The 15,774-nt window shown below is 37.5% G+C and overlaps 2 protein-coding genes across 2 annotated transcripts in view; one reads left to right on the top strand and one right to left on the bottom strand.

Moving 5' to 3' along the window:
• The window catches only part of LOC145998971 (DENN domain-containing protein 1B-like), a 64,019-nt gene extending 63,442 nt beyond the window's left edge, over positions 1-577 (top strand). Inside the window, exon 14 of the transcript XR_014443353.1 lies at positions 533-577. The gene's annotated coding sequence lies outside the window, so the exon portion shown is untranslated. The remainder of the gene's footprint in view (positions 1-532) is intronic.
• Positions 1-15,774, bottom strand: part of Oseg1 (intraflagellar transport protein Oseg1) — an 88,677-nt gene that overhangs the window by 20,816 nt on the left and 52,087 nt on the right. Inside the window, exons 14-21 of the mRNA XM_083135810.1 lie at positions 11,834-11,952; positions 10,659-10,812; positions 9,817-9,978; positions 6,756-6,922; positions 5,877-6,151; positions 1,745-1,889; positions 1,075-1,168; positions 182-282 (exon numbers count right to left, since the gene is read on the bottom strand). Coding sequence (XP_082991936.1) covers positions 182-282; positions 1,075-1,168; positions 1,745-1,889; positions 5,877-6,151; positions 6,756-6,922; positions 9,817-9,978; positions 10,659-10,812; positions 11,834-11,952 — 1,217 coding nt within the window. The remainder of the gene's footprint in view (positions 1-181; positions 283-1,074; positions 1,169-1,744; positions 1,890-5,876; positions 6,152-6,755; positions 6,923-9,816; positions 9,979-10,658; positions 10,813-11,833; positions 11,953-15,774) is intronic.

Here is a 15,774-nt window from a genome sequence, read left to right as displayed (position 1 = left end):
TTGACTCTTACCCTGAAGTAAGCTGTTTCTTAAGTTGCACACAGTCCAATGTAATTTTACATGAAATATCAGTACACTTTGGCATTCCTAAACCTGAAGCCTTCCAAACTTCATTATTTCTGCCAATCTCAACACTGCCCTTCCATCTTTATCTTTGAATTTGAACAGTTTAAAAGGATACAATTTTGACACTCCTTTTGGTTGCACATCTTTGATTTCATGAACCAAGAAGCGTGCAATGTTAAACAAAGCTTCAGGCATGTACGATGTGAAAGGTTCATCCTGTAAAGGAAAGCACACATAACTGAAAAAGCATAAGAAATGTTTTAATGTATTATTATTATTTTATCAGGTAAAGGTTTATTGCATAAAATCTTATTGCCAGAAAAAATACTCTCTTAGTGTCCTTATTCCTCTTCTATGAGCCTCTTAGAAACATCTGAGTTATAAGAATTAGTATTCTTGTTATGTAGCTTTGCTTTTATTCAACTTTTGGCTCATGAGGATGTATGATGATTAGATGGTAAAAAAGGTAAAGTGTTCCCCTGTGCATAGCACCATGCCATGAAGGCGTATAGTGGGTGTGGGGGTAACGCCCCACACTTTCTTGATTCGGTCGTGAGAGGGGTGATGTGATCAGCATCATGCCCCTGACCACCTTTACCCCCCAGGGTTCCCTCCCCCCCCCCCGTACCCATGTTATTCAATGCTGAGTGGGTGCCGGGGCCGCTTCCATCGTTAGAAAGGTTCCCGGATTTGAACCGGCCGGGGATCGAACCTGGGACCTTGAGCATGGTAGCCAGATGCGTTACCGACTGAGCTACCGACTGATGATTAGATGAAACAATACAAAGAACATCATGCCAAGATTCACGCGAATCCAGGAATTTTGAAGGCAAGAACAAAAGTTGACCATTTAATTGTAGTTGGCTACGAAGCCGGTTGAACTATACATAGTAACTCTGATATTATTGAAATATTATTTTCTTGAATTGTGTTTTATTTCCACTATGACAAAATTTTATTTTCGAAATTTTAGTCACTGTATCACAAATCTACAATTAGTTCACTTACCGTATAGCGTTGGATAGTGTGATAGGCGTAATAAATTGATGCATATTTTTGGTGTTCCGAGAACCTGGTAAGCATTTCATCCTTTTGTTCTATACTGAAATGAAAATATTACTCTTAGCATGAGGCAGTTTAAATATTTGAAGGGAGGAAATTTATTCCTGAGATGTGATTCCAATGCACAATAAAGCACAATGTGAATATGAAAAGTTCAATGTCAATAAACAAAACTTTCTTGAAGGTTGTGAACATCTATTAATGTCCAGGGACTGCAACTTTGTTAAACATTCAATATCATATGAATGCCACTGAGGAAACAGCATCTGTTGGAAATAGAATTTTCTTTAATAAAATATGCCATTCAGGAGTCTGGGTGACCAATGATTTTGTGCCGCATGTACAAAGTTCTACCACTGATATTCTCCATCAAGAAATATATTTCCTTTAAAATGACAAAAGTTTCAAGCATTACAAAAATGTACAAAAAATATATAATTTTAGCTTATATAAGTTCCAGTGTTAATACAGTGAAACCCTGTTTTTACATTCACAAATTTTACATTTTTCAGCATTATGCATTCAGTTTTCATGGTCCCAATAAAGCAACATGTCATAAAATTTTCTCACATTTAATGTTATTTCACCTTGCTCCATAAAAAAAAAAGACACTTACTGCTGATTGGCCAAATCAAGACACTGCATGGCCAACACCCAATAGTAGTAGGCAGCATCCTGAAACCTTGATTCATTAACAGCATTGAGAGTAAGTTGATGCAGCACGTGAAATGCTTCCTCTGGTCTTCCTGCCTTATGGAATGCTGAAACAAAGAAAACAAGGAAGAATGAACACTTAATGAAGAACTGCAATATGTAACATTACACCTGCATTCTGAACATTTCAGCTTAAATTGCACAATCTTCAGTGAAAATGCTTTTCCAAAGAATTTAGTACCATGTACATAATGGTTAGGGTGTTTAAAAATAACAATAACAAGACCAAATCATTAGGGCAATTACAGTCTGTAACAAAATAACTGCATCACCACTAAAAATGAGGGGAATATTGATATATGTTTAAATTACCATTGTAATAATTTGCAAAACAATAGTAATTGCACCTCGGATTGTTCCTTGATTCTTTTTTTGTTACTTTGCACTGATGTCTTTCATTCCACTCTCTGCCAACAGGTGTCTCTGACGCCTGTGTGCAAATGGCTGCTATCTGTTCCTGACGTGCAGCCGTGATTAGTGGTGGAAATCATGTGAATTGTGGGTGGAAAATCTGCGTAATGGATTTCACTCTATCGCTAGATTACTAAAGTGTGTTCCAGCCATGTCTGAGAGGTAGTCTGGACTATTCTCAATGACCATTGAACAGGCATGGGGAAAATCCTAAGTGACACTTCACCATGCAAACAAGGCAAGATTATGGCCCTGAAATTAGCTGGTTTTCATATATAGACATATAAAACACATAAAACAAAGCCCAGGATTAACCTAAAGTACAATATGAGCAGTATACTTGTCAACATATCACCTAAAACACAGTTTGTTAAGTGGTGCAGTTATTTTGTTACAGACTGTAGTATACATGAACATGTTTGGAAGAACGTCACAATATTTTAGCTAAACACTACCTTTAGAATCACACTTAACCAAGTTTTAGAATATACACTTCATATGTAAAAAAAATATAATGTGAAAGGAACTCAACAGTAATTGGCTGTTGGGTAGGGGAAAGGGAGCAAGTAAGTATCAGGGGGTGAGCTTTTATGTGATATTTACCAGGTATTGACTAATGACTGACGAAGGAATTTTTTTAATAAAAAATTACACCGATTATAGCATAAATAATACACAATTATGGTACAATTGAATAATATATATACTAATCTTAATAACTATTTACCAAACTCACCCAGCCAGCAAGGAACTGGTAAAAATTCCAAAAGTCACTTAATTTTAGGGATGGGTCGATATGAAATTTTGGCCGATACCGATAAAGTACCGATATAAAATTTACTGATACCGATAACCGATATTCTACCGATCCGATATAAAATAAGAAATGGCCCTTGAAGAACATGAAAGGTTCACTGACCTCTTTAATAAATGTGTGTTTCAAGGTGACTGCAGTGCAAGATTAATTGCATATTTAGACATTTACTTTTTTAGAAGGTAGGGCATGGATATTATCCATAAAAATTACAATAAAATGGCAGAATTTTGCACTAAATTATCAGATAATAATCGATATATCGGATCGGTAAAATAATCGGTAATTTTACCGATAAACCGATACACCGATATGCCTCTATCGGCCGATACCGATAGAGTACCGATTAATTGGTCCCATCCCTACTTAATTTTGTAATTTCTAGATGAACATTGTTCAACACATGACTCCATTTCTACATTATAGTTTGTCCTAAACAAATTTCAAATCTATTGCTTCTCCTTTCTTTCTTTGTTCAAAAACTTACTTTTAGTGCACTAATACAAAAATTCCCATAACTTTCCCAAAAAAAAAAAAAAAAAATCATGACATTTCCAGGATTTACAGGTTGGTAGACATTCTTTGGGTATTTACTGATCGATTGATTTGGTGTTTTAACTCCACTTTGTGCACAGTAAGGCTAATTGGGACTGGACCTACAGTTTAAAGTGGGACCCCTTGATTACAAGGCAACGATGATACCACTGCACCATCGGGAATGCCCTGCTTGGGTATTGGTTTAGGGAACTATTTCCCATTCCTGCACTTTTATTAGCACTTTTCAGTTCCCTCTCAAATCATTCACCACTCCACTCTGGTATGAAGGAGTGCTTTTTGCTCCCATTTGAATTGTTACAAGTTTCAAGTATCTATCAATTCTAGTTTATCTTGTACGTACACATTGCTTGCATTGTAGAATTATTTTCTTGTAGTTTACGGTTATTACCAGCATAAGAAAACAGTTTTTTGTTGTGACGTTTCAGACAAAGATGAAAAATCTGTTGAAAAGAAATTTGTATGCATTCCATTCCACAAGGGATTCTCACATAAAATTGCAAAAAGTTTGATTAAATTTCAAAATTGTCTTTAGATCACGAAGAAGTTTAGAATGTACATTTAATGAATTCAAAATGAGAAACTCTCTACCAGATGTGGAAACCACAGGAATATATAATATAAGTTGTTTATGTTCAAAGGATTATGTAGGACAAACAGCAAGGAAAATGGCAATAAGATGGCACGAACATGATTTGGACATTATAAATCTAAACCCAAGAACAGGTTTGTCAGCTCATATCATCGAAGAGAAGCATTTGATTAAAAAGAGAATGGCTTTAAAAAGATCGACGGAAAACATAGAGTTGAATGTCTGGGAAGCTTCGTTCATTGCAGAAGAACACTGGAATAAATTAAATAATGAAGATGGTAACATAGATCCAGTATGGAATTTTCTTTTTCACAAATGGAGTAAGCCACCATCTATAAAATTTAATGTAACAGAAAACATCAAGAAACTTTGTGAAAACAATGATGACTTTGAATTACCTGATGATATTTGGGATTCATAATTTTAAATAAGAAATAATGTGATTAAAATTTTTTATCTGAAATAAAAATAAAACAGACTGCTTCCTTTCAGTTAAGTTGCTATATTACAACAATGTAACATTGACAACATCCATTATATAACAGATTCTTTTTGTTTAAAAAATTGCTTACCATTGTTATAACTGTATCTTTAGTCAAAATATAAATGTCTGATGAAGGGAGCGTGTGTTCTCCTGAAACGTTACAACGAAAAACTGTTTTCTTATGCTTGTAATAACCATAAACTACAACAAACTAATCAGAGGCGAGGCGTCCGGTCATCGGGAGATGCCGCGATGACAAAACAAAATGATAAAAATATTGCTTTTTAAATATTTTAGAGAAGAAGTAAAAAATTAGTAAGAATATTCGCATATTTGAGCGAAATTTGTCAAATGATATGATGAGAAGCAGCTAGAAATACGCACGAGATTTGCTTGGTTTAGCGCATCGAAAGGAGAGACCAGTACTAACTCCCGTGCCCACCCGCCCCGCTACGTTTCCTGTTAAGTGCAGTGGTGTCAGGCGGGATAAGTCATCACAGCAGGTCTGTGAATCCAAGGTGCTTCGACCGCTTTTCCCCAGACTTTTTTCTTTCAGCCTCCTTGTTTACAAACACAGCTGGTTTTTGTGACGTCATCAAGATGAAACTTCTCAGAATGTCCAGCACTGTAAAGCATGCAACGAACGTAATGGTACATAGAAAAAAAACATATGTAAGCAAGAGCACAAATTTCCCCACGTTTAGTGCTAGAAAGAACATTAAAAAAGAAAGCAGTTCATTGTATTTCCTTCATAGTATTTCTCCTTTAATTTTTTTGGACCCTATGGTTCAAATATCGATTTCGGAGAAGAGGTTTACCAACTTTTCCATTTTTTCAGGTAGAATTTATTAACGAAGTTTTGTCTTCCTTATTTTATGATCATATACTCCGTAGAAAAAAAATGGATTTGGCCATCTCTACTTCACACGTCATGTACGAACACTGTTATCATCATTATTGATGTAGGAATCGATACAACCCAGAAGTGTCTGTGACTGTACAGGGCAGTAAAGATGTATATTCTACCAGAGATTACTATCAAGAAAAATAAGTTGCTACAACAAATACTATCCTACCAGCAAATATCACTACATGACAATTATAAATTATATGGTTTTGTTTCACTGCGGAAAGCTGCAACTGATTTTGTACATTAACTTATCTTTTAGTGACCATACCTTTCTGAGCATCAACAAACTTGTCACTCTCTGCAAGCCACTGGGCATATGGAACATACACCAGGTCTCGGAACTCAGGGTGTTTCTCTGCCAGCACAAATGCCTCCTTCCAGTCGTGGGCCTCAACATGGAGTTGGACCACGCTCTGCTCGTCTCCAAGCTTACGGAACATTTCTGCTGCATAGCCCAACTGATCAAGTCTTCTGAGGTGCTGGGCAACAAGATTAATGCTTTCGCTCTCAGCTTTGTCTAAACGTCGACCCACATCAATCAACCTACAAGAAAGCAGCACCAAATATGTTACAAATAACCTTGCAGTAAGTACGGAGAGTGAAATTGTACAGTCCATTATAATGAAGCCACAATGTACTAATCCGCAACAAATGAAAGTGAAATCAGAAGAAAATTTTCACTTTTATGGAATTGCTAAAATACACCCTAAAATTCTTAGAATTCATGTTCTATTTTGGCAGACAAGCCAGGTAATGGTAAAAATCAAGAAGCAATACATGGTGAAAGGCTGTTTTTCAGGACAGAATGTAAGCTGTAGGGATTTCACCGTGTTCTTAATAAAGCAGCAAAGAGCAGCAATTTAATCCTGACTGCACAAATTATTCACCCATTTGTGAATAATTGGCATAAATATTGAATGACTGAAAACGGTTAATGTCAACATAACTTGTGGGAAAGTGGAATATAGGTTGGAAAAATATCCACCTAAAACAAAACAGCACATAATCAGCAGGGTAAGAACCCATGAATATCCCTAGATAAACCTATGTTGTCATACAGGTTACAGTTGTTACTCTTAGATATCCCCTCACATATGAAAACATCACAGCAATAACTAATTCATATGAATTGAAACCAGTCACTTACATATCTATCCATCCATGTTCGCCTATTATCTCAATAGCACGAAGAGGATCTCCGGCTGATAGATACATATCTGCTGCTGCTCGAGGCTCATTAATATTGCATGCCCAATCAGCCTTCTTGCGAATCAGCATTTTTCTGTCGGTGCTGTCTCCTGAACCAAGGAATTCCTATGAAAGACACAGAGGAAAAATCAGAGGCGTGACATGAATATACCACAGTATTACCTGTGTGAAAAGTAACAAATAAGGAAAGCAGCAGTTGATTTAATTGCACCAAGATCATCTTAAAATTAGCTTAAATATAACCTTCAAAATGTGCAGTATTCCACAGCTGGCAATAATCAGCATGGGACTCTGTGTTTCCCGCAAAAGGAGAATGTTACAAGGCCCTCCAATTTACCCAATAGTGAACATTGATACCAACATGGGAGGGAAGATAATAGTAAGAGGAGGTTGTGAATATTAACCCCTTCCATGCAGCGATATTGTACAGAAGTGCGGCCAAAAAAAATCGTCTATATATAGATGCAACCGGAAATTTGTGCCATTGTAAACAATGTAAAAAAATAACTATAAAAAGACTTGCCACAAAATGAAGCTAAGGAAAACAATCTATATATAGACTATGATGCAAATAAACATTACATATTAGGTAAGGTTCCCCCTGCATACAACACCATGCCTTGAAGACACATTTACAGTATGTGAGGGTTGGACCTCACACCCCCACTACATATTCTCAATCTATGTCATTTTGGAGGTGATGTGATCAGCACCACACTCCAGCCACCTTTGCTATCCAGGGTTTCCCCCCAGGTACACATTGATTTGAGGCAAAATTCTGACCACCCCAGGAATCGAATCTGGGTCTCCTGCATTGCAGTCAGACACCCTACCAACTACAACACCGCAGCTCTAATTCCATATTGCAAAAACATATTTGTCAGGAACTGACAAAGCATCAACAATGGATCTTTTTATTGCCAATAGCCCACATAAACTAATAACCACGAAAAAGTGGTCTATAAAAATGACTTGCTGCAATACAAGAGCTGTTAATTTTGAAATACAGTCTATATATAGACACTCTGCAAAAAAGGCCCAGTTTTAGTGTGTTTATATATAGCTCCCCCGGTGCCCACCCAGCGTCGAATAACATGGGTACCTGGGGGAAACCCTGGGGGGTAAAGGCGGTCAGGGGTGTGATGCTGATCACATCACCCCCACTCACGACCGGATCAAAAAAGTGTGGGGCGTTACCCCACACCCCCTATATGCCTTATATATATATACTTCCGGTTCCGTCTATTTGAATTTGAATTTTTCTACTGTCCGGTGAGTGTTTCCTTTTACCTTCTTTGATTTTTACTTAGCCCTTTTGGTCCTCCTTGCTTTTATCCATTATATATATACAGATGGGGGACAAAATAATACGAACACCTGTGAAATTAGAGAAAACCTTTATTAATATGGGGTTGGACCACCCTGTGACTGAAGTACACTTTGTATGCGACGTGGGATGGACGCATAAAGGTTATGCACAATGTTTAAGGGAATATGGAGCCATTCTTTCTCCATAGCAGTCTCCAGTTCCGAAAGTGTGGCTGGAGGAGGACTTTGAGCATGCAGTTTGGACTCCAAATATCCCCACAAATTGTTCAATAATGTGCAAGTCAGGAGACTGTGGGGGCCATTCAGGATGTCCTACTTAATCGTCATGTTCATCGACCCATGTTTGGACAGACCCAGAAGTGTGGATGGGAGCGTTGTCGTCTTGAAAAAGTGGCCGCTCCTCAGAAAATAAAGTCTGGACAAAAGGATGGAGATGATCCCCGAAAATGCTCCTATAGTGATTGGCGTTGATCTTCCCATGCAGAAAAACAAGTAGTTCTACACCGTGTCAAGATATCGCACCCCATACCATAATGGACCCACCCCCATGCTTCACAGTCGGCAAGAGGCAGTAAGGATGAAACGCATCTTGGGGCGTTCTCCGCACATAAAGCGCGCCCGGTGATCTGAAATAACGTGAATGTTGGTTCATCAGACCAGATTACTTGTTGCCACTGCTGTGGAGACCAACTTCTGTGAGCTCAGTACCATTGGTGTGTCGTGTACGCTGTCATAACGGCTGATACTGTGCTCCTTGCACACCCCACAAGGTTTGCGGTTTCTGTCACCGTGGCTCCAACTGAACGTGCTCCAACAATCATGCCTCTTTGGAACTCTGCCAGGTCTGACATTGCAGCGTCTCTTGAGAGCGAACGATAGACGAATGCACCACCAATGACTGCCGTTGACAGACTAATACCTTCCCCTTCACGGCCACCAGGTGGCAGACTTCAGTACCAGGTGGTACTGCTGTACTGCCGGTGTCAAATGTGGCATACTTTTTCACAGGTGTTCGTATTATTTTGTCCCCCATCTGTATATACTAGAGGTGTGCAGGATGTGCTGCTTCAGCCCTATCTATCTGGAGGTTGATTGGGTTTATTGAAAACTTAGCACCTTAACCCATTAACTGCAGCGGAGCTATATATATATATAAGGTTAAGGTGCTAAGTTTTCAATAAACCCAATCAACCTCCAGATAGATAGGGCTGAAGCAGCACATCCTGCACACCTCTAGTATAAGTCATGATAAAGTCATCTTTTTATTGGCTGAACTGCACTGTATTATCTTCAACTATATTACACTGCTTTAATAATAACAACAAGAACAATGACAAAAAGGATTTTCATTGACTGATATCATTTTTTCAAAATCCATGCTACACCACTGGTAATAATGGAGCTGGTGATGGAGGTGGTACATGATAAAATTTTATATGAAAGCAGTTGTAATAATAACACTATTTAAAATAAAGTACATATCTCAATTTCATGCACTACCAGAAAAATTTGCTAAACTTAGAAACAATTGTTTATTATTAAGCCTAACACAAAGCAATACTTGAAACTGAAACACATTAATTCCAGACATAAAACAGGGTAATACTTCTTTTCATGAGAATGAATCATAAAACTACACCAATAAATTAAACAATAAAAATTCTACTTACTTGAGCTAAATCAAACATTCTCAGGTCTGTGTACATATTAAGAGCTTTCTGGTCTTGGGCTGCTCTCTGGTACAGTCGTGCTGCCTCCTTAAATTTGCAGCGAAATGCCATAATGTCTGCCACAAAGGAGTTGGCATCAGTTTCTCCCCTTCGTTTTCTTTCCTATTTCGAAGGATAACTTTCGTTATGTTACATTCCATATATTGTATAACATTGAAAGATTTACCTCTGGAATCTAATTTATTCAGTCACACAGGTTGTTTTTTTTATGCCACTGAAGTGATATTTATTTTCTTGGAAAGGAAAAACATTTTTAAAAAATTATTGAATATTAACATCAGCATGGCTTTTTGCACAAAATTGCAAATTTACTTTTTCATATCCACAATTTTATATCTGTGTTGCATTTCTATGAGTTTTAATCACATCTGAAAATCTCTCGTTACATTTTAATAATTATTATTTGGTTGACACAATTACTACTTGTACATCTACAGTTCCTCGAATTACTGTGATGTGCATTGTGATAGCTATCCTTGTTAAAATTCACATAAAAATAAAACATGTAAAATGTTTATGACAATTGTTTCAAGAAAAATTAGCTTTACACTTTTGAAAAGATGAAACTATGAACAAGAGACAAATAACAATTGTAACACTTGTGCAACAATCATTCTTTTTTTTTTCCTCTGGGCAAATATTTCACAATTATTTTCCAATAGAGAAACCTCTTTGCTCACTGCTTAAAATTTCACCAAAATCTGCAACTAGGCAACCAAACATACTATGTTATGCATAGCTTTGGTTTAACAGGTACATAGTTTCAGAACCAATCAAAGTACCTGAAAATCTTGAATTAACTCAAGATATCGCAGATCTTTAATCCTGATGAAGGCCTGCTGAGCTACTTCGAAGTCAAGCCCTTCCAATGCTGCATGAGCAAGTGATTCCCAGTCACCATCTGTTACACCAAGGCAGGCAACTGTGTATGCTTCCCTGTAATTCAATACAAGTCAAACACATTAAATATATTTCTATATGCTCCTGCTGCTAAATAAATTACTAGAGGCACATATTTTTGGTAAATAAAAAGGTAAAATTTCGGTACAAAAACTGAGTCAATTTCGGGTTCAAAAGCGGTAAATAAAATAAAATATCGGTGTTATAGCGGTGAAAAAATGGATGAAAAGTGGTATATAAAAAGACATATTGGTTTTAAAATTGTGAAAATAATCCTAAATTTGATTTAAAAACTACACTTATTCCACAGAACTAACATTTCACTTGTAATAGCACATTTATGTAGTTATCAGAGTATTAAGTTTATTTCTGTGTAAAGGAGTCAATTTTTGCTTCTCCAATATTAACAGCAGAATTAATCAATTTTCCGGGAATTGCATAACTCTCAGGATAATTCAGACCTCGGAAGGTGTCGCGTCGGTGAATAAACCCTGAATTTCGTGTTTAAGAGTTAATTTCGCTTTTTACAGTTCATTTCGCATTATTTCGTGACAAAATATGGTCACAAAATGCACCTCACACCTTTCAAAACATGAAAAATTAACACTACAATGTGTTTTTTCAAATTTCGTTTTTTCGTCAAAAACGAAATATGCATGCCCCTATAAATTACTCATCCACCTTAAGCTACATCTATGCATGCGAAAATTACACAAAAACACTCCTATCTCTTCCAGGATTCAAACCCACAACACTTCAGTTTTGCACAACGTTATGCTAATAGTGCTTAACTAAACATTTCCTTTGCACCTTTCTGATCTCTGAAAGTCTATCATGTCATTATTGCACAGGAAAAAGTAACTTTTCTCAAGTGAAGCTCAATGCTTAATTTTGAAAGGTTGGAGTAAATCTAAACTAAGAAAATTCACAAGATTATAATTTTGTCCCCCAAGCATCACATTCACAGGCATTACACAAAGGTTAATTGCACACTAACCATACAGAACACTGTCAGTTATTCTTCATCACAAATCAACACTCAATGCAACCAACTTACTTAAACATTTTTTTATCCAAATACTGGTACATAGGAGCAGACAAAGGTACTTCTATTGTTGACATGCTGGATATATGAAGGCAAAATATTTTTGATCCACAAAGTCCTACAACAAAACCCTGAAACAAACACAAAGACAATGCAAAAAGAGAACTAAAATGGTAGCTTTAGCCAGGCTATTGAACAATGCACACCAATAGTTTATCTACAGGTTAATGGTTTAAAACTGGCAAATAATACATGATTCCTGCAGCAACTATAACATAATCAAAAAAAGCATTACTATGTTACATGCCAACATACTGTCAGAATAAAGGTTTCACTTAGAATTGACTTGGCCACAATTTCCTCTTTTACCATATCCAGATGAGATTACACATAATCATTATGACAAGGGGCAGGAGTGAATAAAATGTTTAATAATTCTTCACTTTTGAATAATCTCAACTCAAAAGGATTTTAGAACAGCATTGCATTTTACCTTATGATCTGATACACACAGATAAACTTTCTAGAAATTTAAGCACAAAATGCAAGCACAACCAGTACTCAAATCCAGGTCTCTGGCATACTGTGCCATTGCTCTACCAACTGAGCAACAAGTTATAAGGCACCATCGATGTCATCGGCATTTCAAAATTAACAGAACCTGTCGCTGTATCACTGACAAGACAATTCCATGCAGGTAAAACAGCAGAAGCAAAAACTCGGGCTGAATTGGTGGCTCAGTTGGTAGAGGAATGGCACAGTATGCCAGAGGCCAGGGTTTTAGTCCTGTTCAAGCCTACATTTTCACTAAAATTTCTACGAAGAACAGCATAGTACTTAGAAACTAAAGTATACTCCAAGTAATAATTCCTTTAATTTGGTGTTAAATATGGTATTTACGCAATCAAAAATATACAGTAAAACAAGCAATCATGTAGAACCTTAACACCAATACACACATATAGTGGGTTTCAAAAGTCTCTCAATGCAAACTTCATTCACTTATAGTGTGAAAACTAGGAGAGATTCACACTGGGTTTTCTGCCTTATAAAAACCTCATTTATCAAGATTTTTTTATTACTTCTAATTGTCAGGTCATTACTAGGCTTCGGATAGTTATGCATTTTGCATATAGCATATGCAAATGCATATTTTCAGTGTCTTCAGGATACATTGCATATTTTATAGATACTTTCTTACAAATGTATATTCTGCTGTTTCCGTCTGAAAACAAAAATACGTTAGAGTATTCAAATTGGTCTACTTACGCAAGTGAGTATGTATTCTTATATGGACGACGTTTCGGAAGCTTTACTGCTTCCTTCCTCAGGTTGTCGTTTTCAGCTCGGAATATCAAGCCATGTCAGAGAAGTGTCATGTAAGGATACTGGGTGAAAGGTTCGGGTTAAAAACACTTCATAGTGCTTGACCTATACAGAATTAAAACCACTTTGCTAAAAACCCCTTAAAACTCACAATAAAACATGTAAAAACCACCGCTACGGTAAACTGGAGTGGCCGTTGAGAGCCTAAACTCCCTGTCAAGGTGAAGCGAGCGGGCAGATGGCACCGCGCAGCGGAGTGGTACTTCCCCTCCCACAAGAGATCTCTCCCCTCTCTTTTTCTTCCCCTCGTCACCAATCCAAGGAGAATTCCCGTTCCACCTCGGCTGCTTTCCTTACCTCCGATGTGACATGGAAGCCCATCGGGGCCCTTTTATTATTCAAATTGTCCCACTTTTTAAAAAAGCTAATCCATACGTCATCTAAATTGCCCTCATCCCGGTTCAGTTTATTTCTGTGTCCCGCGCATATCAATGCCGTTTCGTACACGTTCCTATCCAATTTACTATTACTTTTTTTGATAAACTCTCTTTTTATTATTCTATGCCCACTGTTTATTATATGCTCTGCAAGCCCCGTTTTCGGATCCCTTTCTTTGATGTTCTTATCATGTTCGCCCCATCTAATACGCATGCTCCGGCCGGTTTGTCCAGTATATTCCATCCCGCAATTGCATTCAATCCTATACACCCCTTTTTGTTCATCAGGGTTATCTCGAATATTTTACCCCCCTCTTATAATCCGTGAAATGCTTTTCAATATGATATGCGCGGGACACAGAAATAAACTGAACCGGGATGAGGGCAATTTAGATGACGTATGGATTAGCTTTTTTAAAAAGTGGGACAATTTGAATAATAAAAGGGCCCCGATGGGCTTCCATGTCACATCGGAAGTAAGGAAAGCAGCCGAGGTGGAACGGGAATTCTCCTTGGATTGGTGACGAGGGGAAGAAAAAGAGAGGGGAGGGATCTCTCGTGGGAGGGGAAGTACCACTCCGCTGCGCGGCGCCATCTGCCCGCTCGCTTCACCTTGACAGGGAGTTTAGGCTCTCAACGGCCACTCCAGTTTACCGTAGCGGTGGTTTTTACATGTTTTATTGTGAGTTTTAAGGGGTTTTTAGCAAAGTGGTTTTAATTCTGTATAGGTCAAGCACTATGAAGTGTTTTTAACCCGAACCTTTCACCCAGTATCCTTACATGACACTTCTCTGACATGGCTTGATATTCCGAGCTGAAAACGACAACCTGAGGAAGGAAGCAGTAAAGCTTCCGAAACGTCGTCCACATAAGAATACATACTCACTTGCGTAAGTAGACCAATTTGAATACTCTAACGTATTTTTGTTTATAGATAGTGAGTAACACACACGTAACCAATCCGTCTGAAAATTAGTAGTTTCCTTTTCTTTGGAGCAATTCAGAAACATGATTCAGTATGTGTTCGCGAAGAATTCTGGCTACAAGCTCCTAAAGGACATTTTCTCTGTTCATGAAGGGAAACAAAATGTGGACGGTATTCCAAATGAACTGCACATTTCCAATTTGTTGAAATTACAACATGCGTCTATTGTTTCTTGTGATGTGGAGAGTGTTTTCAGAGTATAAAAGTTTTCATAATTGGGAAAAGAGAGACGCGGTAGTATATAAATACGGAGAGTGATCAAAATTAGTGACTCTTGAAACACTGTATTATCGCACAAAGCAGTATTTGCTTAAATAATGTTTGCCCTAATACTAAGTATTAGGACAAAACTATATTAATGTTAATGACAAAGGACACAAGAATACAAAAAGCACATTTACAAATAACGCTTAATTTCAAAAATTCTGCACGCTAGGAAAAGATGCATTTTGTTTGGTCTAAGTATACTTGATATGAAAAAAAAAGATAAAAATTAAGCATATGAACTACATTTCCTTCAATCAATCTCCTGCTTTTGGCTCTGAATGTATTAACAAAGGCTCACTATTACACTCTAAAACATACACAAGCATACACATATATATATCTAACATTACAAAAAACATTGAATTATGTACACAATAAAGAAGGTAAAATTTTCAAATTCAGGTAGAAAGAGAAAATATAAATATAAAATACTGTAAGTTAATTTAGAGATCATATTACAAGGGTCGTTCAAGGTTGACCGGGACTTTTATTTCTGCAGAGGAAATAGGTAGCAGAAGAAACACCAAACTATGTCAGTTTTTCAAAGTATTCTCCGTGTGCGCTGAGGCACCGTTGCCATCGTTCTGGCAGCTCCCGAATTCCTTTGGCATAGAAAGAATTTGGTTGTTGTCGTAGCCACTGGAGGACATCGCTCCGCAGTGCTTCGTCTGTCGTGAATTTCTTCCCTCCCAGATGGTCTTTAAGGGGTGCAAACAAATGATAATCACTGGGGGCTAAATCCAGACTGTAGGGGGGATGGGGCAGAACTTCCCAGCGCATGTCGGCCAGAGTTGTTGTTGTCACATTGGCCGTGTGAGGGCGGGCATTGTCATGGAGAAGAATGACATTTCCAGACAACATCCCAGGTCTTTTCTTGCGAATGGACTTTCATACAGCACCACTCAACAATGTGGAGTAATACTGGGCATCAATCGTGC

This window comes from Lepisma saccharinum, chromosome 14 (assembly GCF_977018435.1).
Source record: "Lepisma saccharinum chromosome 14, izLepSacc3.1, whole genome shotgun sequence".
NCBI classification, from domain to species: Eukaryota; Metazoa; Arthropoda; class Insecta; order Zygentoma; family Lepismatidae; genus Lepisma; species Lepisma saccharinum.
The sequence above is the reverse complement of the archived record's forward strand: the minus strand, read 5'-3'. Positions and strand labels throughout refer to the sequence as shown.